Source organism: Amphiura filiformis, chromosome 11 (assembly GCF_039555335.1).
Source record: "Amphiura filiformis chromosome 11, Afil_fr2py, whole genome shotgun sequence".
Lineage (NCBI taxonomy): Eukaryota > Metazoa > Echinodermata > Ophiuroidea > Amphilepidida > Amphiuridae > Amphiura > Amphiura filiformis.
Window position 1 is genome coordinate 33,217,844 of NC_092638.1, and position 26,820 is coordinate 33,244,663.

Below are 26,820 nucleotides of genomic sequence, written 5' to 3' on the forward strand. Positions count from 1 at the left end.
CTATCCATGCATGCATTGGTCAAACATGGATAACTGCTATCCAAGCCTTGAGCCATACACCTAATATGTAATCTGACAAGCAAAATGGATAGTAATTATCCATGCTGGTCAGCACTGGGATGGATAAGAGCTATCCAAGCCTTGGGCCAAACACATGTAAACTAAGAGGCAAAATGGATAGCAATTATCCATGCTGGTCAGCAGCACTATGGATAAGAACTATCCATTTCACTAGGGCTATCCATGCATGCATTGGTCAAACATGGATAACTGCTATCCAATCAAGTCGGCACGTACACGATTTCAAGCGGGGTGGGTAAGCATGCACGCAGGACGCCATGGATAACTGCTACAAAACAATCTCCATTTCACTAGGGCTATCCTGCATGCAGCCATGGATACACCAAGCCTTGACCTTTTTATATGTACTAATATGTAATCTGACAAGCAAAATGGATAGCAATTATCCATGCTGGTCAAAGCACTGGGATGGATAAGAGCTATCAAGCCTTGGGCCAAACACATGTAAACTAAGAGGCAAAATGGATAGCAATTATCCATGCTGGTCACTCAGCACTATGGATAAGAGCTATCCAATCTCCATTTCACTAGGGCTATCCATGCATGCATTGGTCAAACATGGATAACTGCTATCCAAGCCTTGAGCCATACACCTTACTAATATGTAATCTGACAAGCAAAATGGATAGCAATTATCCATGCTGGTCAACACTGGGATGGATAAGAGCTATCCAAGCCTTGGGCCAAACACATGTAAACTAAGAGGCAAAATGGATAGCAATTATCCATGCTGGTCACTGGGTAAACATGGACTATGGATACAGCTATCCAATGGATAGCAATTGTCCATTTCACTGGGGCTATCCATGCATGCTAGAGGCATGGATAGCAAACATGGATAACTGGATAAGAGCTATCCAAGCCTTGAGCCAAAACATGGATAATCTTAGAGCCATACCTTATAATGTAATCTGACAAGCAAAATGGATAGCAATTATCCATGCTGGTCAGCACTAGGGATGGATAAGAGCTATCCAAGCCTTGGGCCAAACACATGTAAACTAAGAGGCAAAATGGATAGCAATTATCCATGCTGGTCACTCAACTATGGATAAGAGCTATCAATCTCCATTTCACTAGGGCTATCCATGCATGCATTGGTCAAACATGGATAACTGCTATCCAAGCCTTGACCCCATGTGTAATCTGCCAAAATACACCTGACTAATATGGAATCTGACAAGCAAAATGGATAGCACTTATCCATGCTGGTCAGCACTAATAATCTGGATGGATAAGAGCTATCCAAGCTATCTTGGGCCAAACACATGTAAACTAAGAGGCAAAATGGATCAAACTATGGATAAAGAGCTAATTATCCATGCTGCATTGTCAAACATGGATAACATCTAAAGCAGCCGTACTTACTAATATGTAATCTGACAAGCAAAATGGATAGAATTATCCATGCTGGTCAATCTCCATTTCACTAGGATAAGAGCTATCCAATCTCCATTTCACTAGGGCGATCCATGCATGCATTGGTCAAACATGGATAACTGCTATCCAAGCCTTGAGCCATACACCTTAGAACATTAAATTCTTTCAAATTGGACTTTATTTTGTCCACTATATATTTCAAACTTCAAATAATTTTACTTTGTGTAGCAAATATGATTTTGAATTTCCAATTCATTATCCAAATAAATACAATGTTTTAGGACAGACTTGTTGCAGTCTAAAAGTTTTTTTATTGAATTATCAGTATTGTAACATGGTAGACTTGGAACAAATCTTAATTTATTTTTATTCAAAGAAAAAAACATAGATTCTAAAAGTAAGCATTAAAATGAGCAGAAATTTGCATAAATTTGGATTGGTAATGATTAGTAATATTAAATCCTACAAGTGTATCACAGATGGCAGATATCAAAATTGTTTAAATGATTTTAATTAGCATTTTTATAGAAAAACTGGCATCATATTCAGTGATGTGCGCCCTTATGTTAATTTCCTGAATACGATATCTGGCGATTTGCACGATGGTCGAATTCAGCACCTTTGAAGAGCTAGCGTTTGAACTTGAAAATCAGTGTACTGTGAAAGCCGAATAGATTTCATGATGGAATTTGAATGTCTTTGATACTAGTGATGTGAGTAATTATGATTGTGTGTTTTTGGGGGGGGGGGTATAGACCTGTATGTTAAGCTTATAGATTTCATGCACGTGAAAATGCAATGCTGTTGATAATGCACTTGTCACTAGAAACCCTGACCCTGTGATACTAGTGATGTGAGTAATTATGATTGTGTGTGTGTGTGCTGAGGGGGGGGCACATAGGCCTGTATATTCAGTATTTAAGCTTATAGATTTCATGCACGTGAAAATGCAAGGCTGTTGATAATGCACTTGTCAATTGAAAGCCTGACCCTGTGATACTAGTGATGTGAGTAATTATGATTGTGGGGGGGGTGCATAGGCCCGTATGTTCAGTAGTTAAGCTTATAGATTTCATGCACGTGAAAATGAAGACTGTTGATAATGCACTTGTCAATTGAAAGCCTGACCCTGTGATACTAGTGATGTGAGTAATTATGATTGTGTGTGTGTGCTGAGGGGGGGCACATATGCCTGTATATTCAGTATTTAAGCTTATAGATTTCATGCACGTGAAAATGCAAGGCTGTTGATAATGCACTTGTCAATTGAAAGCCTGACCCTGTGATACTAGTGATGTGAGTAATTATGATTGGGGGGTGCATAGGCCCGTATGTTCAGTAGTTAAGCTTATAGATTTCATGCACGTGAAAATGAAGACTGTTGATAATGCACTTGTCAATTGAAACCCTGAGTCCCTGACCCACTCCAACCCCTGGCTGCAGTGCAGAGTACCCGGAAAAATAGCCGGGCAGTTTATTATAACAGACGGGCATTGACACAAAATTTGTCCCTGTAGGGCCGGCCATGTGTTGTTTCCCGTCGGTCCGGGACTTGGCCGGGAGTTTTAACATTTTTGAAATTTAGCCCTAGTATAAGTCCCAGCCACCCATCCCCGTGGTACCCTGGCCATAAGGGGGGGGGGCTGGAAATTCACAGCTGCATATAGCCATATCTTTGATAACATGGACAAGTATAGTGATGATGTACATTATACAAATGATGAGATATCCTCTAAATAGGCACAATTTCACGGCTTTACCAGACGCGTAATGTTGCGAGTAAATTAAACGCCATTTTGTGTGTAGGAAGTTGCAATTAAAAAACTGATAATTTCAAATGACTGCAATTTGCAATGAAAAGCAAACCACCAAAAATTTCTCATTTGTAGATGTACACACATTGGTATGCATATAGCCTCTGGCATTGGCCAATTTGTCCTTGTACTATAAAAAGACCATGCACATTCTTCATATGAATCACAGGCCTATATTCACATAGCCATACATGTACCTGTACAGATGTACACACACCCACACAAACAACTGTATTTTATCCAAGGTAATTGCAGACCCCTCCTACATACGGTACCCTATAACCCTAAACCCTAAACATGGGCCATAACACTAACCGTAATTCTAATCCTAACCCTAATCCTAACCCTAATCCTAACCCTAACCTAACCTAATCCCAACCTTAACCCTAACATACACTTAACAGGCAAACCCTAATCCTATATCAATTCCTAACCTTAGTCCAAATCCTAATCATATAGCCTTGGAAGGGGGTGCTCCTTTTGGAATGGATAATAAATTGGACATTCAAAATCATACTTGTTACACAAAGTGAATTTAATTTCAAGTTTAAAATTAATCTGGACTTAGTAAAGTCCAAAATGAAAATCATCTCTGTTGTAATATGTAATCTGACAAGCAAAATGGATAGCAATTATCCATGCTGGTCAGCACTGGGATGGATAAGAGCTATCCAAGCCTTGGGCCAAACACATGTAAACTAAGAGGCAAAATGGATAGCAATTATCCATGCTGGTCACTCAGCACTATGGATAAGAGCTATCCAATCTCCATTTCACTAGGGCTATCCATGCATGCATTGGTCAAACATGGATAACTGCTATCCAAGCCTTGAGCCGTACACCTTACTAATATGTAATCTGACAAGCAAAATGGATAGCAATTATCCATGCTGGTCAGCACTGGGATGGATAAGAGCTATCCAAGCCTTGGGCCAAACACATGTAAACTAAGAGGCAAAATGGATAGCAATTATCCATGCTGGTCACTCAGCACTATGGATAAGAGCTATCCAATCTCCATTTCACTAGGGCTATCCATGCATGCATTGGTCAAACATGGATAACTGCTATCCAAGCCTTGAGCCATACACCTTAGAACATTAAATTCTTTCAAATTGGACTTTATTTTGTCCACTATATATTTCAAACTTCAAATAATTTTACTTTGTGTAGCAAATATGATTTTGAATTTCAATTCATTATCCAAATAAATACAATGTTTTAGGACAGACTTGTTGCAGTCTAAAAGTTTTTTTTATTGAATTATCAGTATTGTAACATGGTAGACTTGGAACAAATCTTAATTTATTTTTATTCTAAGAAAAAACATAGATTCTAAAAGTAAGCATTAAAATGATCAGAAATTTGCATAAATTTGGATTGGTAATAATTAGTAATATTAAATCCTACAAGTGTATCACAGATGGCAGATATCAAAATTGTTTAAATGATTTTAATTAGCATTTTATAGAGAAAAACTGGCATCATATTCAGTGATGTGCGCCCTTATGTTAATTTCCTGAATACGATATCTGGCGATTTGCACGATGGTCGAATTCAGCACCTTTGAAGAGCTAGCGTTTGAACTTGAAAATCAGTGTACTGTGAAAGCCGAATAGATTTCATGATGGAATTTGAATGTCTGTGATACTAGTGATGTGAGTAATTATGATTGTGTGTTTGTGGGGGGGGTATAGACCTGTATGTTAAGCTTATAGATTTCATGCACGTGAAAATGCAATGCTGTTGATAATGCACTTGTCACTAGAAACCCTGACCCTGTGATACTAGTGATGTGAGTAATTATGATTGTGTGTGTGTGTGCTGAGGGGGGGTACATAGGCCTGTATATTCAGTATTTAAGCTTATAGATTTCATGCACGTGAAAATGCAAGGCTGTTGATAATGCACTTGTCAATTGAAAGCCTGACCCTGTGATACTAGTGATGTGAGTAATTATGATTGTGGGGGGGGGGTGCATAGGCCCGTATGTTCAGTAGTTAAGCTTATAGATTTCATGCACGTGAAAATGAAGACTGTTGATAATGCACTTGTCAATTGAAAGCCTGACCCTGTGATACTAGTGATGTGAGTAATTATGATTGTGTGTGTGTGCTGAGGGGGGGACATATGCCTGTATATTCAGTATTTAAGCTTATAGATTTCATGCACGTGAAAATGCAAGGCTGTTGATAATGCACTTGTCAATTGAAAGCCTGACCCTGTGATACTAGTGATGTGAGTAATTATGATTGGGGGGTGCATAGGCCCGTATGTTCAGTAGTTAAGCTTATAGATTTCATGCACGTGAAAATGAAGACTGTTGATAATGCACTTGTCAATTGAAACCCTGAGTCCCTGACCCACTCCAACCCCTGGCTGCAGTGCAGAGTACCCGGAAAAAATAGCCGGGCAGTTTATTATAACAGACGGGCATTGACACAAAATTTGTCCCTGTAGGGCCGGCCATGTGTTGTTTCCCGTCGGTCCGGGACTTGGCCGGGAGTTTTAACATTTTTGAAATTTAGCCCTAGTATAAGTCCCAGCCACCCATCCCCGTGGTACCCTGGCCATAAGGGGGGCTGGAAATTCCCAACTGCATATAGCCATATCTTTGATAACATGGACAAGTATAGTGATGATGTACATTATACAAATGATGAGATATCCTCTAAATAGGCACAATTTCACGGCTTTACCAGACGCGTAATGTTGCGAGTAAATTAAACGCCATTTTGTGTGTAGGAAGTTGCAATTAAAAAACTGATAATTTCAAATGACTGCAATTTGCAATGAAAAGCAAACCACCAAAAATTTCTCATTTGTAGATGTACACACATTGGTATGCATATAGCCTCTGGCATTGGCCAATTTGTCCTTGTACTATAAAAAGACCATGCACATTCTTCATATGAATCACAGGCCTATATTCACATAGCCATACATGTACCTGTACAGATGTACACACACCCACACAAACAACTGTATTTTATCCAAGGTAATTGCAGACCCTCCTACATACGGTACCCTATAACCCTAAACCCTAAACATGGGCCATAACACTAACCGTAATTCTAATCCTAACCCTAATCCTAACCCTAATCCTAACCCTAACCTAACCCTAATCCCAACCTTAACCCTAACATACACTTAACAGGCAAACCCTAATCCTATATCAATTCCTAACCTTAGTCCAAATCCTAATCATATAGCCTTGGAAGGGGGGTGCTCCTTTTGGAATGGATAATAAATTGGACATTCAAAATCATACTTGTTACACAAAGTGAATTTAATTTCAAGTTTAAAATTAATCTGGACTTAGTAAAGTCCAAAATGAAAATCATCTCTGTTGTAATATGTAATCTGACAAGCAAAATGGATAGCAATTATCCATGCTGGTCAGCACTGGGATGGATAAGAGCTATCCAAGCCTTGGGCCAAACACATGTAAACTAAGAGGCAAAATGGATAGCAATTATCCATGCTGGTCACTCAGCACTATGGATAAGAGCTATCCAATCTCCATTTCACTAGGGCTATCCATGCATGCATTGGTCAAACATGGATAACTGCTATCCACGCCCTCAGCCGTACACCTTACTAATATGTAATCTGACAAGCAAAATGGATAGCAATTATCCATGCTGGTCAGCACTAGGATGGATAAGAGCTATCCAAGCCTTGGGCCAAACACATGTAAACTAAGAGGCAAAATGGATAGCAATTATCCATGCTGGTCACTCAGCACTATGGATAAGAGCTATCCAATCTCCATTTCACTAGGGCTATCCATGCATGCATTGGTCAAACATGGATAACTGCTATCCAAGCCTTGAGCCATGTAATCTGACAAGCAAAATGGATAGCAATTATCCATGCTGGTCAGCACTGGGATGGATAAGAGCTATCCAAGCCTTGGGCCAAACACATGTAAACTAAGAGGCAAAATGGATAGCAATTATCCATGCTGGTCACTCAGCACTATGGATAAGAGCTATCCATGTCCATTTCACTAGGGCTATCCATGCATGCATTGGTCAAACATGGATAACTGCTATCCAAGCCTTGAGCCGTACACCTTACTAATATGTAATCTGACAAGCAAAATGGATAGCAATTATCCATGCTGGTCAGCACTGGGATGGATAAGAGCTATCCAAGCCTTGGGCCAAACACATGTAAACTAAGAGGCAAAATGGATAGCAATTATCCATGCTGGTCACTCAGCACTATGGATAAGAGCTATCCAATCTCCATTTCACTAGGGCTATCCATGCATGCATTGGTCAAACATGGATAACTGCTATCCAAGCCTTGAGCCATACACCTTAGAACATTAAATTCTTTCAAATTGGACTTTATTTTGTCCACTATATATTTCAAACTTCAAATAATTTTACTTTGTGTAGCAAATATGATTTTGAATTTCCAATTCATTATCCAAATAAATACAATGTTTTAGGACAGACTTGTTGCAGTCTAAAAAGTTTTTTTATTGAATTATCAGTATTGTAACATGGTAGACTTGGAACAAATCTTAATTTATTTTTATTCTAAGAAAAAAACATAGATTCTAAAAGTAAGCATTAAAATGAGCAGAAATTTGCATAAATTTGGATTGGTAATGATTAGTAATATTAAATCCTACAAGTGTATCACAGATGGCAGATATCAAAAATTGTTTAAATGATTTTAATTAGCATTTTTATAGAGAAAAACTGGCATCATATTCAGTGATGTGCGCCCTTATGTTAATTTCCTGAATACGATATCTGGCGATTTGCACGATGGTCGAATTCAGCACCTTTGAAGAGCTAGCGTTTGAACTTGAAAATCAGTGTACTGTGAAAGCCGAATAGATTTCATGATGGAATTTGAATGTCTGTGATACTAGTGATGTGAGTAATTATGATTGTGTGTTTGTGGGGGGGGTATAGACCTGTATGTTAAGCTTATAGATTTCATGCACGTGAAAATGCAATGCTGTTGATAATGCACTTGTCACTAGAAACCCTGACCCTGTGATACTAGTGATGTGAGTAATTATGATTGTGTGTGTGTGCTGAGGGGGGGGGTACATAGGCCTGTATATTCAGTATTTAAGCTTATAGATTTCATGCACGTGAAAATGCAAGGCTGTTGATAATGCACTTGTCAATTGAAAGCCTGACCCTGTGATACTAGTGATGTGAGTAATTATGATTGTGGGGGGGTGCATAGGCCCGTATGTTCAGTAGTTAAGCTTATAGATTTCATGCACGTGAAAATGAAGACTGTTGATAATGCACTTGTCAATTGAAAGCCTGACCCTGTGATACTAGTGATGTGAGTAATTATGATTGTGTGTGTGTGCTGAGGGGGGGGTACATATGCCTGTATATTCAGTATTTAAGCTTATAGATTTCATGCACGTGAAAATGCAAGGCTGTTGATAATGCACTTGTCAATTGAAAGCCTGACCCTGTGATACTAGTGATGTGAGTAATTATGATTGGGGGGTGCATAGGCCCGTATGTTCAGTAGTTAAGCTTATAGATTTCATGCACGTGAAAATGAAGACTGTTGATAATGCACTTGTCAATTGAAACCCTGAGTCCCTGACCCACTCCAACCCCTGGCTGCAGTGCAGAGTACCCGGAAAAAATAGCCGGGCAGTTTATTATAACAGACGGGCATTGACACAAAATTTGTCCCTGTAGGGCCGGCCATGTGTTGTTTCCCGTCGGTCCGGGACTTGGCCGGGAGTTTTAACATTTTTGAAATTTAGCCCTAGTATAAGTCCCAGCCACCCATCCCCGTGGTACCCTGGCCATAAGGGGGGGGGCTGAAATTCCAACTGCATATAGCCATATCTTTGATAACATGGACAAGTATAGTGATGATGTACATTATACAAATGATGAGATATCCTCTAAATAGGCACAATTTCACGGCTTTACCAGACGCGTAATGTTGCGAGTAAATTAAACGCCATTTTGTGTGTAGGAAGTTGCAATTAAAAAAAAACTGATAATTTCAAATGACTGCAATTTGCAATGAAAAGCAAACCACCAAAATTTCTCATTTGTAGATGTACACACATTGGTATGCATATAGCCTCTGGCATTGGCCAATTTGTCCTTGTACTATAAAAAAGACCATGCACATTCTTCATATGAATCACAGGCCTATATTCACATAGCCATACATGTACCTGTACAGATGTACACACACCCACACAAACAACTGTATTTTATCCAAGGTAATTGCAGAGCCCCTCCTACATACGGTACCCTATAACCCTAAACCCTAAACATGGGCCATAACACTAACCGTAATTCTAATCCTAACCCTAATCCTAACCCTAATCCTAACCCTAACCTAACCCTAATCCCAACCTTAACCCTAACATACACTTAACAGGCAAACCCTAATCCTATATCAATTCCTAACCTTAGTCCAAATCCTAATCATACAGCCTTGGAAGGGGGGTGCTCCTTTTGGAATGGATAATAAATTGGACATTCAAAATCATACTTGTTACACAAAGTGAATTTAATTTCAAGTTTAAAATTAATCTGGACTTAGTAAAGTCCAAAATGAAAATCATCTCTGTTAACTGAAGATCAATATTTTCTTCATCGATGAAACTAATCAAAGTAGTAAAAATGCTAACCAGATATTCTTCAGTTCCATACAGGCTAGTAAAGTTCTCTTCTGCTTGCAGCTGTCGGGCGGCTCCAAAATCAGCAAGTTTATAGATGGGACATCTTCCCGGGCCCAGCCTCTTCATTATATTACCGGGCTTGATATCCCTATGTACTATGCCTTGTTCCTGGAGGTACTTCATTCCTGATGCTGCAAATATTGATCGATACAAGTCAAAATGAAGAACGTTTAAGCATCAATAATGCTGATGGTCTAAGGGCCTCAATATTTGGAGTCGATGGTTTTGTTGGCCAAAAATGCTTACAGATTGGCAAAAAGCCTTACAGAATGGTAACCAAGAACAGGTAACAGGAAAAAGATCAAGAGGCAGACAGAAACGGAGGTGGCACGATGACCGTACCGACTACATGCATGTATGTACAAGACAACAAGAGACAGGAAGATATTGTATGAAGAGGACTACCTCCAATAATGGTCGAACACAGCCTGGTGAAGTAAAGTGAGATCTTGTTGGAAATGTTGAAATGAAGGCTGTATTGGACAAAAGGGAGTTGAGGGGTGTTTGCTGTTTAATTTAAAAGTAAAGGAATATCTATCACCCATATATCGTACATTGCCGAATTTCGGCAAATCATCGAAGTGATAAAGAAATCTGTTCCTAAATAAAAGCAACACTTACTTGTATCACCAAGAACCTGTAAGAATTCTTGATCGGGAAAGCCATAGATATATTTGGGTTCATCAAGCATATTGAGTACACTGCAACCACATAGCTCCAGTATGATGATCCTGTGTTTGGATATTTGCTGAAACAAGAATGGTTTCATGACATGAAGAGTATGCCTCAACGCTATGTATTACTTAATCACCATATGATCACGAATACACTCTTCGTACTTGGTTGACAAAATCAGGTCAACTATTGTCTTAACCTGAGACCATAATACCTTAGGTATTATGGTCTCAGGTCTTAACGGTGTTATTTCACTGAGAGTGGCAAATGTGCTGAGGTAAACTCGTTTCTTGTCTGTGATCTCTTCTCCGACCGGCCCACTGAATTGATTCATAACGGTTTGAAAAAAAGCAGCAAAAGGTTTCGGCCTAATACAATACAATACAATACTACTGCATAGCTTAAGATTCAATAAAAAAAACCCTGTTCACAATTTGCTATACCCTTGTCGGTTTCTGATCAAAATAAATAATGCCACATGCCATACTTACGTCATTCTCGATAGCGAGGAGCTTCACAATGTTTTTATGATTAATTTTTAGTAAAACATTAAACTCTCTTTCCTGAACAGCATCTGGACGCTGAAAACTCTCATTGTTGAAAACCTTTACAGCAACCTTTTCCCCGGATTTCTGGAAAATAACCAGTAATTTCGTGTAGATTGAGTTTAATCTGCATGCTAAACAATACTTTTCAATTGGGCGTATCGGGATCGCTCTCGCGGACCTTCAGCGTCGTCAACCGGACACAGCTCTGATGATTTTTTGGAATCGGCTGTAAGCTCTGACTGATTCAAGGAAATCCCCAAACAATTCTACAGTCGATTTCAAGAAATCGTCAGGGCCACCAATATGACGACACAGAAGGCCCACGAAAGCGCCCCCAGAAAGTGAAATTAAAAACATGGCACAAGTTTAAATAAATTATAATCAGCAGTTTTTCACGTATGAATCTGTAAGACATTTTGTGGTAAGCGTAATAGAGATTCGCCTTATGGTGCATATGGGCTCCCTTGACATAAACTAGAATTTATGGCACAAACTTAAAGTGCCCTCCGGTAAAAATCCCACCAGCAATAAGGGCACGGACACTTAATTCTTGTTGAAATTTTTAGAGGAGGGAGCTCTCTATTTGTATGTGAAATTTACCCTAAGGCAAAGTAGCCCATGTGCGTCATTATGCGAACCTTTACGGTATGTGGACATGTTGGTAGGTACGTGGACAGGTTCTTTGCATGGGCTGCTATGTAGGTGGGTGGATGTTGATTTTAACTTAAATAAGATTATTTATTGTGCTTGTGCATTTAATTCGCCGCAGAAGTAGTGATGTAACAGGATTAATTACCATAGCAAAGGGTTTAAATTACTTTTTAATGTAATGCCCAGCACTAGACGTTACGCCGCGCTGTTGCACATAGATTATCTAAGAACAGGGATAAAGATCGTAATTCTATACAAATTTTATTGGGAACCCTAGATGCAGGATTGGATACAAAATAATATTTCTGTTCAATATTATTGGAAGAGATCTAATATAGTTTGATTTTATTGACGGTTGGACAATAAAATCACTATTGATGTTCGTGTGTACAGTGCACAATTGGCAGATTTTATATCCACTCTTGTATCTAGGGTCTTTGATATTGATCAATCACATTGATCGTGTATAGACGAATCCAACGAGCCAAGTCATGGTCAGGATTTGGTCGGCCATGACGGGTCCCCGCATGCACCAAACTGGTGTAGTGACTGCCCAATTGGGTGGATTAAAGCCGCTTAAAATTCGATGTTAGATTCTTTTGTGTTGTACCCTGTCATTATTCTTTTGTCTACATGTAACACGGGTGATAGAATGCAGTTTAAAATACCCTCCAAGGTCGCATCATTTCACATTTTAGGTCAGATCATGGAAGTAAGAGACATGGAAGCTGGTCGATCCAACACCTATTGAATTATTTACGTAACATTCTATAGAGGGTACGTATCAAGCTATTGTGATAACAATGTAGTCAGCGTGTCTTTGGTGTGGATCAGACTTGCCGCCTTTATTGCCAGTTCGTTTATTTACAGGTTTATTATTATGAGCAAAAATCGTGTTTTTCTTGATTATGTTTCAAGTTTGTTGTTTTTATTCGGAAAAAAGTGACAGGGATGTTAGATTTGTAATCCATAATTACAGAAATCCAATCAAAATATCGATTTCTACCCTATACTTACAGATTTTCGTAAACTTCAAAATATTGGAAATCGGGCATTTACGTCTAAACCGCTAATTAGCGGTAATAATTGATATGCGCACTTAGCACATGCGTTGCATTATAAAATTAATCCCGCATCTATTTGTGTGCCCGGGGCTGCCCGAAATTGCTGTTGACCAGAATGTTCCAGAGTCGGGTATTATTTTTACATTCTGCGTAAAATAAATTGTATTTCATTTCATTTTCTGTTTTAAAACTGCTATCTGAGAGTCTAGCATATTATATACATTTAATCGGTAGGTTTTCACATAATTACATACTTTTAATAAAATTGTATAAATTATATATTAAACTGATAGCATTCTGACCATTACGTAGGGATTTTATAAAATCTGTTTGTGTTCATAAAACTAGTCATGCACTGCGGTAATATAACACAGTCCATTGTCAGGACTTAGTACACGACCTCGTACTGCTATTGATTTTTAAGCGGGAACTTTGATTTTAGACATGGTACACGTTGACCATGCGTTGACTCAATTGTTCCACTTTCACCTGTACTGCTTTTGTTCAGTATCGCGGCAAGTATGATACTCACTTTGATGTAGTATTTGACCAGCTTCCATGTGTATTACTTCCATGGTCAGATGGAGCCGACGGGGACCCAACTTTGGCAGCCATTAAGGTGTAGGAATGCGTGAAATTAGATTCGTCTATAAGCCGCAGTAAAGAGCGGTATCGTAGTCTATCTATCATTGCACACATACACAGGTGATAAGTGCACCCTGCTTATGCCAACGTGTTGTGTCGTGCCAACGTGTTGTGTCCTTGGGCAAGGCACTTTATCCTCATTGCCTACTGGGGGATGGGGGATGGGGTTGGGTTGGATTTGATGTTTGTATAGTTGTTTGTTTCAATGTTACAATATTGGCGCTGATTAAGCTGCTGCCTGCAAATTGCATTGTGTCTGTTTAGGTGTGTTTAATACACAATTCTAGCAATTTGACCTGCGGGTCACCATTAGAGTTTGAAATAAAAACCTTCCTTTACCTTCCTTTTATATAGTGCGGGACAATACATTCAAAAATAGTGTAAACCTATGTTGCTATGGTAATTAATCCTGTTACATCACTACTTCTACGGCGAATTATAAACCTGTATCAAACAGTTGTCCTGTCAAATGCGGGATCAATTCGGTCGATTCATAATATGATGCGCCTCCAGCGTTTGCTGGGGGAGAGGTCACAATACGCAGTGCATAATGAGAAAATGTCGACATCCAAAGCCCGCGCAACTTGATACGAATACAACACAGGTAGCCTACATAATGTCATTGTGTGTTTAAATGTCAATATATAAATAATGTTACACGCGAATGCACAGTAAAACAGTAATTTACAATTAGGCCTATTAGTGGATCCATTTTCTATCCATTGATCACAGGGAATCCTTCGTGGAGCTGTATTCAACATTATTATTATCACACTTGCATGAAAATCCAATGGTGGCTAGAGCAGTGATGTCGACCTTGGAGGCCCATACTGATAAGAGCAACCGCTGGCGGCGCATTATATTGTGAATCGCCAGAATTCAGGCAGATCGCTGCTCTATTCATTAAAGTGTGAGACTGTCAGACTGGCCTGTTTTAACTTCATATATACTGTGACAGAAATTGTTTGCTTTCTCACTTATTGATCTACTATTTCGTTAGTATTTGTAGCTTCAGTCTCAGTAAAATGTGACAATTTTGGCATGAAAAAAAAAGGTTTTTACTGTTTATGTAAATAATGTAAGTTATAGGCCGGCATATTCACTATGAATATTAATTATGAGAATTTTGTAAGTTTCTTTTCGCTATATGAAAGTTGTTAGTTTTATCTATCAAGTTTCATATAATCCTAGCAAAAATATTGCATCAAAGTCAAATCGACATCGAATCAACGTCGATGAGCGTCCGCGTTTCAACCCGTTATCGACTTAATTTCAACCATTCGATATCAACTTCACGTTGGAATGACCCGGATTTTCATGTTGAAATCAGGTTCATGATCAACGAGTTGATATGATACGTCAATGTGACCGGTTTTCAACCATTATGAAGTAGTAATTTTTACTTGACATTTTCAGACAAGCCTGCTTACCTTATTTCGCCCAAGGAAGACTTTGCTTGTTGCTCCTTCTCCCAATATGTCTGCTGTCTTAAATATATATGACGGAGTACTACGAAGCTGTCCCGGGGAGTAGTCACTTCCAAGTGGAATATTGGGATTAAACATGACCTGTTGAACAATGTATCAAAATCATGTTAAAATAGAGCTGAAAAACTAACGAGTCAAATGATATATCTTAATTTCAATACTGCTGCTGTGTGATCGGTTACATGTAGTTCCTTTTTGCTACCAATCATGCATAGATAACTTTTGTTACTACATATCAGGGATTGTCAGGTGATATAACAAATATCAAAGAAAAGGACGCATGGCCCCGGACATTATACCCAGAAAAAGAACAAATATTTTTGACCAAATATAGGCTGGTTCGAACATTTTACTTAATCAATTTAGACTTTCATGCATCGTTAAGCACGTAAAGCATGTATGCATGTAACGATACAGGCAAAAAGAGAGAAGTCAAAAACAGTGAAGGTCTGCAGAGCATGCCAACATTATTATTTTGTTGGTAAAGATCTGACTATTTATTTCATTACTGATATAATATTAAATGATATATTTAACTGTTTAAATTTATAAATTTATTAAATCAAGAGTTACACGTACGTGATATTAATCTGTTCGACCTTTTTAATCTACGGTACTTCCCACTCCAGAAACAGCACTAATATTTTGAGATTAAAAAAAAATTAACTTCAGCCAAATGAAACACAGCTCATGAAGCCATGTTATTTATAAAACTTATAAGACTTGTACGAGGTCTAATTTCAATTTATACATTACAATTCACTTTAGATCAAAATTGAGGCAATATACAAGTGAAAGAATTAGACGAGTTAAATGAGCTATAGACAAAAATGGAACACAATGCTTTTGCTTGCTAATGACTCTAAATACCCTCAACAACATATCCAAAAAGGGCAAAACAGGGCAGGGGGATGTTAATTTGCATATTTCCAAAATGGCCGCTAATGCAAAATGACAAAATGAGGGACATGTGGATAAAAATCATATAATTGTATTGATCTCATTATTAGAATTCAGAAAAGTATAGTTTGAACTATCTCCGATGTATAGTTCTTGAGTTATAGGCATTAAGGTCAAATGTAAAATTTTGGTCTCCATGATTATGTACAGGGGTAAAAAATCAAAAATGCTCCGATATTCCACTTGGAACAACATTTTAAACAAAGAATAGTTTGCTATATCCCAGGTATTTTGTTACCTGGATAACATCACAAAATAGATCAAGATTAAAATGATTAAATGGGCTTTGAATTTGTTTCCCTTTTACCCAGGTGAAGACGTATCAGCTTTGCTGCTTTGGGCCTTTCAGTTAAAACACAATATCTGATCCAAGCACAACTTGACAAGATCTTTATATGACAAGGAACATCAAATCGATAATGCCCTCATTCTACCAATTTACATTTACACCACCGTTATTATAATATATTTTGCTTATAATTTACTCTGTCAAAAAAAAAAAAAAAAAAAGCTTCGATAATTATTCGTACACTCATAGAAATTGTTCGTTGGCATTACTCAGTAAGTTGATGTAAGTCGTTGCGTCAACTTTCCGAGTAATGCCAACGCGTACTAATTTTGAGTAACGCTGACTCGATATCATTATGTTGGTCGCACTCATTTGCACTTACTTTGTTGAGTTGTTACAACTCAGAAAATGAAACTAGGTTAGCATAATTTTCTAGAGGTGTGCTATAGTATACAAAATTTTGCACCGATTACAAAAATAAATATTTGAATACTGCTAATTGTGCAGAAAATGATCCAATTACGTGAATTAAGTAACCAAGTACCAAATTGGTATAACTCAAAACAATAAGTACCAGTAACTTAATATGAACGAGTTACATCAACTTACATGTTGAGTTACAATAACTCAACTAATTGGTTCTTTGAACTTGAATTCAGAAGTTAGCATTACTTAAAAAGTTGACGCAACGACTTACATTAACTTTTTAAGTAATGCCAACAAAGTTGATTAGTTGACGGAACTTTTTGAGCTTTTTCAGCATTTTTAAAGTTCGGATAACTAAAATGAATTTTGTTTTGGCAACTTTTACACTATTTTTGAGTTGTCCAAACTTTTGAATTGCGCCAACAAGGCGAACAAGTTATTTCTATGAGTGTATATTAGAAGGTACCAATCAATGTATGGATACAAAATACATCTCAATTTATTCTGTCGCATCACTTGTAGTTGTATTTCCTCATCACGGGGATTCCCCTTAGCGATGTTGCTCTACGTGTTTTCCATGAAAGAAATAGTGGTGTTGAAATGTAATGTATATTTCAATATGTTCCACTGTTTTTGGTATATTTGTAATGATATTTGTAATGATATTTAATTTAACACGATTTCACATCATCTTCACCATCATCATCTTCATCATCGTCACCATCGTTATCTTGCATCATTATCGTTACAAACTTTACCATGTAACAATATCATTACAAATATTAAATAATGATCTAGCATATTATGCTGTGTATATATTTTCCTTCTCTCCGAATTTCATCCAATTTATTCCAGCATAATGTGTAGACGGATTATGTCAATAGATGAATAGAATAGAATAGAATAGAATAGAATAGAATAGAATAGAATAGAATACAATAGAATAGAATATCATTATGTTTTCATTTATTAATTTATAGATTTGTTCACGAATACCTGTGCACTTTCTAAGATTTTCTATCAATTTTACCTGCGTTCTTTTAATGTAAACTTATGTTGGATGTACCGTGAGATGTCTGATGAGTGCTGATGTAACTGAAGTGTTATTCCAATCAAATTTGATTTGATAACAGATTTTACCGAGCTGACGTAACAAAGACATCAAGCGTTGCTTACAGATGGCGTTGCTGTTGTGATGTGAATTGAAATTTAATATAGTTCTAAGTTCTAATTTGCCTATCATAATTATTACGTATTTTTCATTTACACGTACAGTGGCAATAAATAATAATAACACCAACCGGGAACACCAATCGTGCCATTCGTGTCATCTTGGGAATCACACCAGGGATGTCTAAATATTAAATAATTGTGTTCATTTTTCATCACATATTGGTCACTTTATAATAAGGGGAACTAGACTGCAAGAATGTTTTGACACTTCGTTGATTTAATTCTTTGTTTCTCAGTAAATGCCAATACATTACGCAATAGTATTTATTCTGGTCAATCGATTCGTCATTTCCCTAGTTTCCAGTATGCGGAGTCAAATTATTTTTATTAAGTATAGGGCAGTGAACGAGATGAGATGAATAAAGACTTAAAAATAAGCAAAATCCCCACACAAAAGTGTTTATCAAATATCAAGAAATCAAGTACACTTGAATACATGAATACAAAAGCCACCTAAGTCCATGGGAAGTGATTTTGAGAGAAAAACCTGTGTATCATTTTAATTCCTTCAGTTAGATTTACCTGGTCAATATGGTAAGTTTTACGTGCAAATGAGTGGATTAACCTGTATTAGGTATGACGATTAGCATTTCAGGGACTTCGTGGGGTTCATTTTAAATTTTGGACTTTTAATTTTTAATCATATACAAAGACAACAATGTTAGAATGAGATTACCACTAGTAAGATAATACAAAATAAAGCGCACAGGTATGTATAATGTTGATAAGCATTCTGCCATGTAATATAAACCACACACTTTCCTTTATTAAACCCATTTTTTTTCAAAAGTCACTCTCTAGCAATGAATGTGTTACAAGTGGACTTTTATACATACTGGATTTTAATCAATGTGTTACAAGACTCAAATCATGGAATTGGGTGATTCTTTCATACATGCTATTTTTCACATGCTCAATAGACACAGAGGATGAATTTGAGTTGTTCTTTCATACATATCATTACTCGTTGACTGCCGATAAAACGCCCAATAAAGTTAAAGTACATGCCCTATCACACCACTCCACACCATACATAAATTCTCCCAGTCACATTTCCCAAATATGAAATTAAAAAAAGTCAAATTTTAATTTACTTCTTTTAAAGTTTGGCAGAGGCGGGGTTCGAACTCACGGCGCAACGCTTAGTACTCTATGTGCCTAGCGCCTTAGACCACTAGGCCACTTGTCTTCTTGTTATTCAGCTGAAACTTATTTAAAAATATAATCGCAACTTCAACATAGGCCTACCACGTGACAAGCAAAGACAGAAAACGTATTATATTTTGGAATTTTATCTGCTTAAAACATTAATGTGTATTATAATAGAGCTACCATTATTTATATTGTTGAATTCTCAAGCGCATAGAGACAATTAATACGAGCGTCCTATGACAATACATAAAATCGATTTTGATCTTCGGCATTACTCGGTGACCTCCGATAAAACGCCCAATAACGCCGGTCAGTTAAAAAAATGTACATGCCCTATTGAGATAAGCAATCCTTTTGTGATATGTCCATTCATCCATATAATAATAGCAATCAGATTTTTGGATGGATGTTTTACACAGTGATTGGAGAAGAAGCTATGTAAATAATCAAAAGTACATGTCTACAAATTGACAAGGACAACTCCTTTTGTCAAAATTGTTTTCACCTATTGTTCAGTATGTTAATTAATCCGATTAATTACGTAATTTCGCCAGCGTATGATATATCAGTACTAATATGTAGGCCCAAGGAGGTTAGATATAGAAAGAAGAGGAAATAGATTACGTATCGCATATTGGTCCTTTGTGCCTATTAGAGTTTCCGCCAAGGGGAGGAAGAAAAAAAGGAAGGGGGGGAAGGAGAGAGAGAGGGAGAGGGAGACCGATGGAGTCACGGGGCTCTAAATTACATAGGCGTAGATCGGGGGGGGGATAAATGCCACAATATTTTGCCAGGGGATGGTCAATATAATCACCCCCCAATATTGACGCCTGTGTATTGGTTTGTGTCGAAATTAACCTCATATTTGGCCATTTTATAGCCACAGAGTGCCATTTTTAGCGCTTTGCGCGAATTTATTCCACTTTTGTCCCATATTTCACCAGTTTAGTTTCAATAGGCCTATGCTAAAATTTTCGCGCGCATTTGTACCATAAGGTTCACTGTACTGGGTACTTTAAAAAATCCTAACCTAACCTAAAACATAACTTTAACCCTTAGATTGGAGCTCTACTAGAAGTAAAAATATAGATAGTGAACGAATTTAGTATTTCTATATCTATGTGAGAATGATACAATAGAGGCCCTGCATGAAATTATTGATTGGCTCCAAACAAAGGTTTTCAACCGGTGTCCTTCACCGTAGTTATGGCGGAGTGCAGTCCATTCAATCAAATGTTGTCATCAACCTATTTGATCGTAGTGCAGGATTATGTGTGTGAGACGAACTGTCACGGTAGATTGCAATCATGCTTTTGTTGAATGCATTTGAGTAGTCCGCCATATTTACGGGATGATACGTCGCATGCAAGGCCTCTATATGACATGATGAACATAGTCATTGATGCATCAGTTTTAAAATAGACTAGGCGGTTACCCATATTTGGCGGTTCTCGGCTGGGCGCGATTACCAGGCTGATGGTGACATGCCCATATGACAATTTTTACTAATTTGACCTCAGATGACCCCAGGGTGACATTGGATGACCCCAAAATGACCTAAACTTATAACTCTAAATGTTGACTGTACCTACCAAGTTTCATGCCCATATATGAGCTTTTACTAATTTGACCTCAGATGACCCGTGGTGACCTTGGATGACCCCAAAATGACCTTCAAAAATGCTGCTTTAAATGTTGACTGTACCTACCAAGTTTCATGCCCATACGACACTTTTTAGTAATTTGACCTTAGATGACCCCTGGGAGGGGACCCCGTGGTCGGATGACTTAACGAACATAAACATCTTCTTGCCAGGACAGAACTACACCCACCCACCGAGTTTGAGCCCCGTAGGACCTAGTTTCATGCCCATATGACAGTTTTTAGTCATTTGACCTCAAATGACCCCTGGGAGGGGGCCCCGGGGTCGGATGACTTAACGAACATAAACTTCTTCTTGCCAGGACAGAGCTACACCCACCCACCGAGTTTGAGCCCCGTACGACCTACGACGGCCTCACATTAGCAGTCACAGACAAAACCTAAATCTACAGAATATATCCATTACTCGTCGATACTCGAAAGAGCTCAAAATAAATAACTTAATTTTCTTGATGTCCTTTAACATGTGTTCATAGTTAACCATCGTTAGCCATGGATATCTATCATGAGAACTGACCGGTGACTAAGTCCGATTTATTGGGACGTTTATCGGCAGTCAACGAGTAATGTATGACAGGCCTATGTAAAGGAACACTTTCCCATGCTTAACTCAATTTGGTTTAAGTATGGACTTAGGTGGCTTTTGTATTCATATATTCACTTGTAAACAGTATATTAACCCTCCATGCAAAATTGCTACCATTTTGTTTAGTTGGAAAAAATGTGTTGGTCTAAGGTGTTCATGTTACGATTAAAGCATCTCAGAATTAAGGGAGAGTTCCATCTATTTTCCAATATGTATTGCAATAACACCAATCGCAATATTCCTGTCATTTTGGGAATCACTTCACGGATTGCATACGTCCGAGTATTGAAATATTTTTGTTCATTATCATTTGGCCACTTCAAATAAGAGGAAACAGCTTATAGGCCTACTAGAATATGTCAATACTTTGTTGATTATTATTATCAATGGTTTCCCGGTAAATGATAATATATTTAGAGAATAAATGATAGAATTTTCTCTTGTTGGTATCGAATATCGGGCTCATATTTGATAGGCAGGTCCAATATTTTGAGTGGTGGACGGCGCGATAAGAACACGGTAATATGTCCCTATATCGGCCCGGGCGGGCCATCGTCTGTGCTTTCGTTACGTATTCATGTTTTGGGCTATGACAATCGTCACCCTGAAACTTGTAATCTGCACCCTGTAACTTGTATTCTTATTCAATGGGTGCGTCTTGTAAAGAATTCACGTAATTTGATTGGTTTTCAGGTGTATAATATCTCACAATAGTTGATAGTGATATTAGTCAGGGCGCGCGCCGCCACGCAACGGCGGCACGCTTGTTGCTCCTCAATGATCGCGCGATAATGCGTTCGCGTAATACACGTGCGAGAACTAAGAACGCGATTCGGCGGCTTAGATGTTCGTGATGGTTTCGTTCATTTAAAACAACGGGGATGTCCTAACAAAAGTAACTTTATTTTTTTCTGAAAAAAGGCAGTTTTTCTCGCAAAAATTACATTAAAACTGAATAAGAATGAGAATAAATGATAGGATTTTGTCTTTTGCCTATCAATATCGTGTCATAATGGATGGGCTGGCCAATATTTTTATCGTAGTGGATACCGGTGCGCCGGCATCCACTACGGTCAAAATATTGGCCAGCCTATCCATTATGACACGATATTGGATAGGCAAAAGACAAAATACTATCATTTATTCTCTAAATCTGTAACGTGAACAATATTCATGATATTGCGACAATTTGTTTCCAACGCTAAAGTCGGTGATTCTTAATCAATTATGTTTATTTGTTTTTTCATAACGACAACATCAAGTTCTTGAAACTGGAACCAATGGAACTCTCTTAAATTGCCCGATTGAATTATACAATCAAAAAGATTGAATTTTCAATCGTATGCCGTCCCGAATTAGGGACAAATCGTTTTTGATCAGGGCTCTGGTTTTTGATTGTATTATTCAGTCGAGTGATTTGAATTTTCAAACTTTTTTTCAATCAAAAGGAGTGATTCTTAATCTTAATCTTTTAGCGATTCAAGTAGGGGCAAATCTTTTTCGATTGAATTTTCAGTAGAAAGAATTGATTTTCATTGTTTTCAATCTTTTGCCGTCCCGAATTAGGGACAAATCCTTTCCAGTTGAAAAAAAAGATTGAAAATATTCACTCTAAAAGTTTAAATCTCATTCCAAACATATGCAACACGTGCCATTTGGCAGTACATTAGGAGTAACACATGATTGGATAGTGAAATCCGTCTGACAAAAATAGTTAAGAGTCAAACCAAAAAAACCATTTCAATCCATTTTTCAATCTATTTAAATTGATTCTTATCATCAATCGTTAAAAGATTGAAATATTTCAATCGGCCAATTTAAGAGAGAAACTTCATGCTAGAATTCTGAAACTTTCCCACTGCTGCTGAGCAATTATTTGATAATTCATCGATTGATTTCTGAATACTCAACACCACCATGATCACGAACCTTTAAAATATTATTTTAATGCAATGGCAACTTACCGACAATAATGAGTCTTTCAAACCTGCCTAGCAAACACAAAAACGTTTTAAAAACGTTTTAAATAAGTTATATTTTGGCTTTTGGTTTAGGTAAAAACGTTTTAATAACATTAAAATGTCGGGTTATATAAAGGTCATAATAACGTTTTAAAACGTTTTGTATGAAAACACACTACAGCAATATTTTTAAATGTTTTCAAAAAATGTTATTGTAAACTATTTTTGCAAACATTTTTCCCAAATATTGTGTCAATACTTAAATAACATTATGTTAAAATATTTGAACCCAGCAAACACAAAAATGTTCTTAAAATGTTTTTTTTTTCAAAACCTTTTAATAACATTTAAATGTCAGGTTATATAAAGGTCATGAAAACGTTTTTAAAACGTTATTGTAAATATTTTGGGCAAACATTTTTCGCAAAATATTTTTTCAACCCCAAAATAACATTCTGTTTATAATGTTTTGTATCAAGTTTTCAAGAATGTTTTTGGAATGTTATTAAAACGTTTTTATACCTTTATATAACCCGACATTTAAACGTTTTCTGTAAAACATTTTTGTTTGCTGAGCAGTAGATTATCGAAAAATGTTTTTTAAGGTTATGAAAACGTTTTATACTCTTAATATACCCTTTAAATAACCCGACATTTAAACGTTTTCTGACAACCTTTTATAACCTTTTGCGAATGATGTCGAAAACGTTTTGTGTTTGCTGGGTGCTTACCCCGGCAAAGCTTATCAAACTTGCAGAACATTATAACTTGAATTAGCATTCAGCACTATTCTTGTGTTTTATCATTGTTTCCAATAAATGCTCAAGTTTCTTAATTTGGTATTTTGAGTATGATTTCAAGGAACAGACAACTACTACTTCTACTTTTCATTTCTTTCACCATTTCCAAGATTTTATGCTATTGTTTCGGCATGATCGCCAGTTGATTATGCTCTCTCAGCCATGCTAGTTTCATTTTAGCTCATTTCAATATTGCTATATCCCGTTTCTTACCATGCTTACACAATAATGTCCAGAAATTGTGTATATATTTTGTAAATGAAAAGTGGGTCAAGGCATTTTCTACATGTATTTGCCCAGGTAAGTTGGTCTATTGGAGTAAACAAGCACAACATTCCAAACTTTTTAATCCGTTTTACGTAGTTCAGAAATGTCACTAAATACTTAAGCTTTTTCCACATCATGGTCACGACTCACGAGCAAAACAAATTAACATTGAGTTATAGGCTACTAGTACTTTATTACCGGTAAGTGTAAGTTGGACATGTATAGGCGTGTAAGAATTTACTAATCGCTAAAATAAAAATCAAGTTTGATTCAAATTAACAAATAACATTTTAAAAGATCGTAGGGAACTACATTATGACATGAGATAATGACCATGGCGTAACTTGTAGGCCTACTTGCTGGGAGTATTAGTAGGGATAACCATCAAAATTTCATGTTAACCCTATTGCTACAAAAGATTGTTTTCTGAGTAGAACTAATCAACAGAAGTATTTTGGTGGTTAAATGGTCAAAATCGGTCAAAAACTTTTCGAATTATGAATTATCAAAGTTTCCCATTCTGACCGGTCATTGGAACGAAATAAAATGACAAGGTCCAAATATAGCCCTGCGCGAGCAGAAATGAACATCGGCGTGTATGGACCGAGAGTAGTTCTTTATTTTAACATATTTGCAAACATGAAACAAGCATATTGTGAAAGTATCAAAGGGGTTTCTTATGAAATGGCACTTAACTAGTCACTGGCATAACTTATTTTTTCAAACCAAGGCATTGAAATCATGCATTTAGAGGACATTTGCCAAAAATCATCCAAGATAGCCGATATGGCACAAAATCAAAATTGCACTAAGTAGGTGAACTTTTTTTTCACAACCAAGAATTTCAATGTTATTGGGTTTAATATGACCAATTAGTAGGTGTATGTAAACAAAATCTTAAGTTTTGAAGGTCATTGACTCATTCACAACAATAGAGATTATCCTCATCATGCTCATGTGTATTCCTGTAGTATTCCTCATTCACACCAAAGTAGCACTCAATACATTATGAGTATCTTTGTTCAAACCAATTCAATGCTTGACCTCGGAGTTACCTGCATGACTATCGCGGGCTATTTTGAAACAGTTATGGTTGCACATTCAGGTACTTCTTTTGAAAGTCCTAAACAAGGTATAGCCAGCAGCAAGTTGTAGATGTTATAGGCCTAAATATAAGAAAACGTTTAGGGTTAAGATCAGGTGAACAATACATCGAATGAGCACAAAACTTCACATTTATGTTCAGAAAGGTGTCTTCTTAACATGATTTGAAAGGAATATAAAAATTCCAAAGGGAAGCTGGTGATTTAATTTGTAACTCGAGATCTACTTGTTCAATTTTTTAACCTTTTTACAGAGGGTATGATAGAGGTATTACTGGCAACTCTGCCAAATTACAGCTCAGTAGGCCACGTTTTTCACCTGATCTTACTGATTTGAATATTTTGTGCCATTCTTGAGCAGTGCTAAACTCAGCCACTGGCAATTAAGCGCACTGTGGCGATGGACCAATTTTGACTCGCACTTACAGAAAAACAAAATAAGTTATGTTGCTGTAATTTGCAAGATAGTTACAAAATATAATTGGCAGTAACTTCCCCAAATTTTACAGAAAAATATTGAAAAATAAAAGAATGAGATCAATTTAGAAATGTATGTGCAAGCAGTGCACAGTTGAGCTCCCTGCATGTCTATGGGAGTGTTCTAATCAAGTTGATGGTTCATTGGTCATCCCTAGTATTAGCATGATAGCTAGAAATACTACAGATACTGAAGATATCATCCACATACCGAAACCATGCAGCTAGCTACTTGATTTGACAGGATGAGTTAGTTCATATTGCCCTGTATGGCCGTCAAAGCCCATCGGAAAATTTCCCGACGCTTCCTATAGCCAGTCCGACTAAGTAGCATAACCAGGATTTTAGTGTGAGGGGGCAGAGCCAAATTTTCGTCCTGATTTTTTTCTTGTCCCATTTTTTGTCATTATAAGGATACTTTACTCTTTGCCGTCCCCTGGGCCGACTATAATCAGAGCGTGTCTCCTATAATACAGCTGTCAATCATTCTGTCACTTTACATAGCCTTACAATGCATGTTGAGTTGCAATAACATTCAGAAAGCAAGCACATCGACTTAAGGACACACCATTAGATATCAAGGGAGCCGATGCCGATGGCATGATGCAGTCATGTCTACAGTAGAATTCAATTCGACCTTTGCAGGACTTAAACCCCATGAAAAGCTATTAAACCAAGATAACACTCATTGAAAACAGCTCAACTGATTAAATCATATCTTCTCTGGTTAAATACACACATCATATGTTTCTGCTTTTACACGTACAATGGAGCAATGCGCTGGGATTATCCTTTCAGTTGGTTGAACGATTATAAAGCGAGCGCTAGAGAACAATTGTGTGTGGGCTTTGT

General features: G+C 37.3%; 1 protein-coding gene across 1 annotated transcript in view; it reads right to left on the reverse strand.

Moving 5' to 3' along the window:
- The window catches only part of LOC140163638 (serine/threonine-protein kinase TBK1-like), a 41,093-nt gene that overhangs the window by 5,472 nt on the left and 8,801 nt on the right, over window positions 1-26,820 (reverse strand). Inside the window, exons 2-5 of the mRNA XM_072186952.1 lie at window positions 14,995-15,132; window positions 11,148-11,288; window positions 10,603-10,729; window positions 9,931-10,112 (exon numbers count right to left, since the gene is read on the reverse strand). Coding sequence (XP_072043053.1) covers window positions 9,931-10,112; window positions 10,603-10,729; window positions 11,148-11,288; window positions 14,995-15,129 — 585 coding nt within the window. The 5' untranslated portion in view covers window positions 15,130-15,132. The remainder of the gene's footprint in view (window positions 1-9,930; window positions 10,113-10,602; window positions 10,730-11,147; window positions 11,289-14,994; window positions 15,133-26,820) is intronic.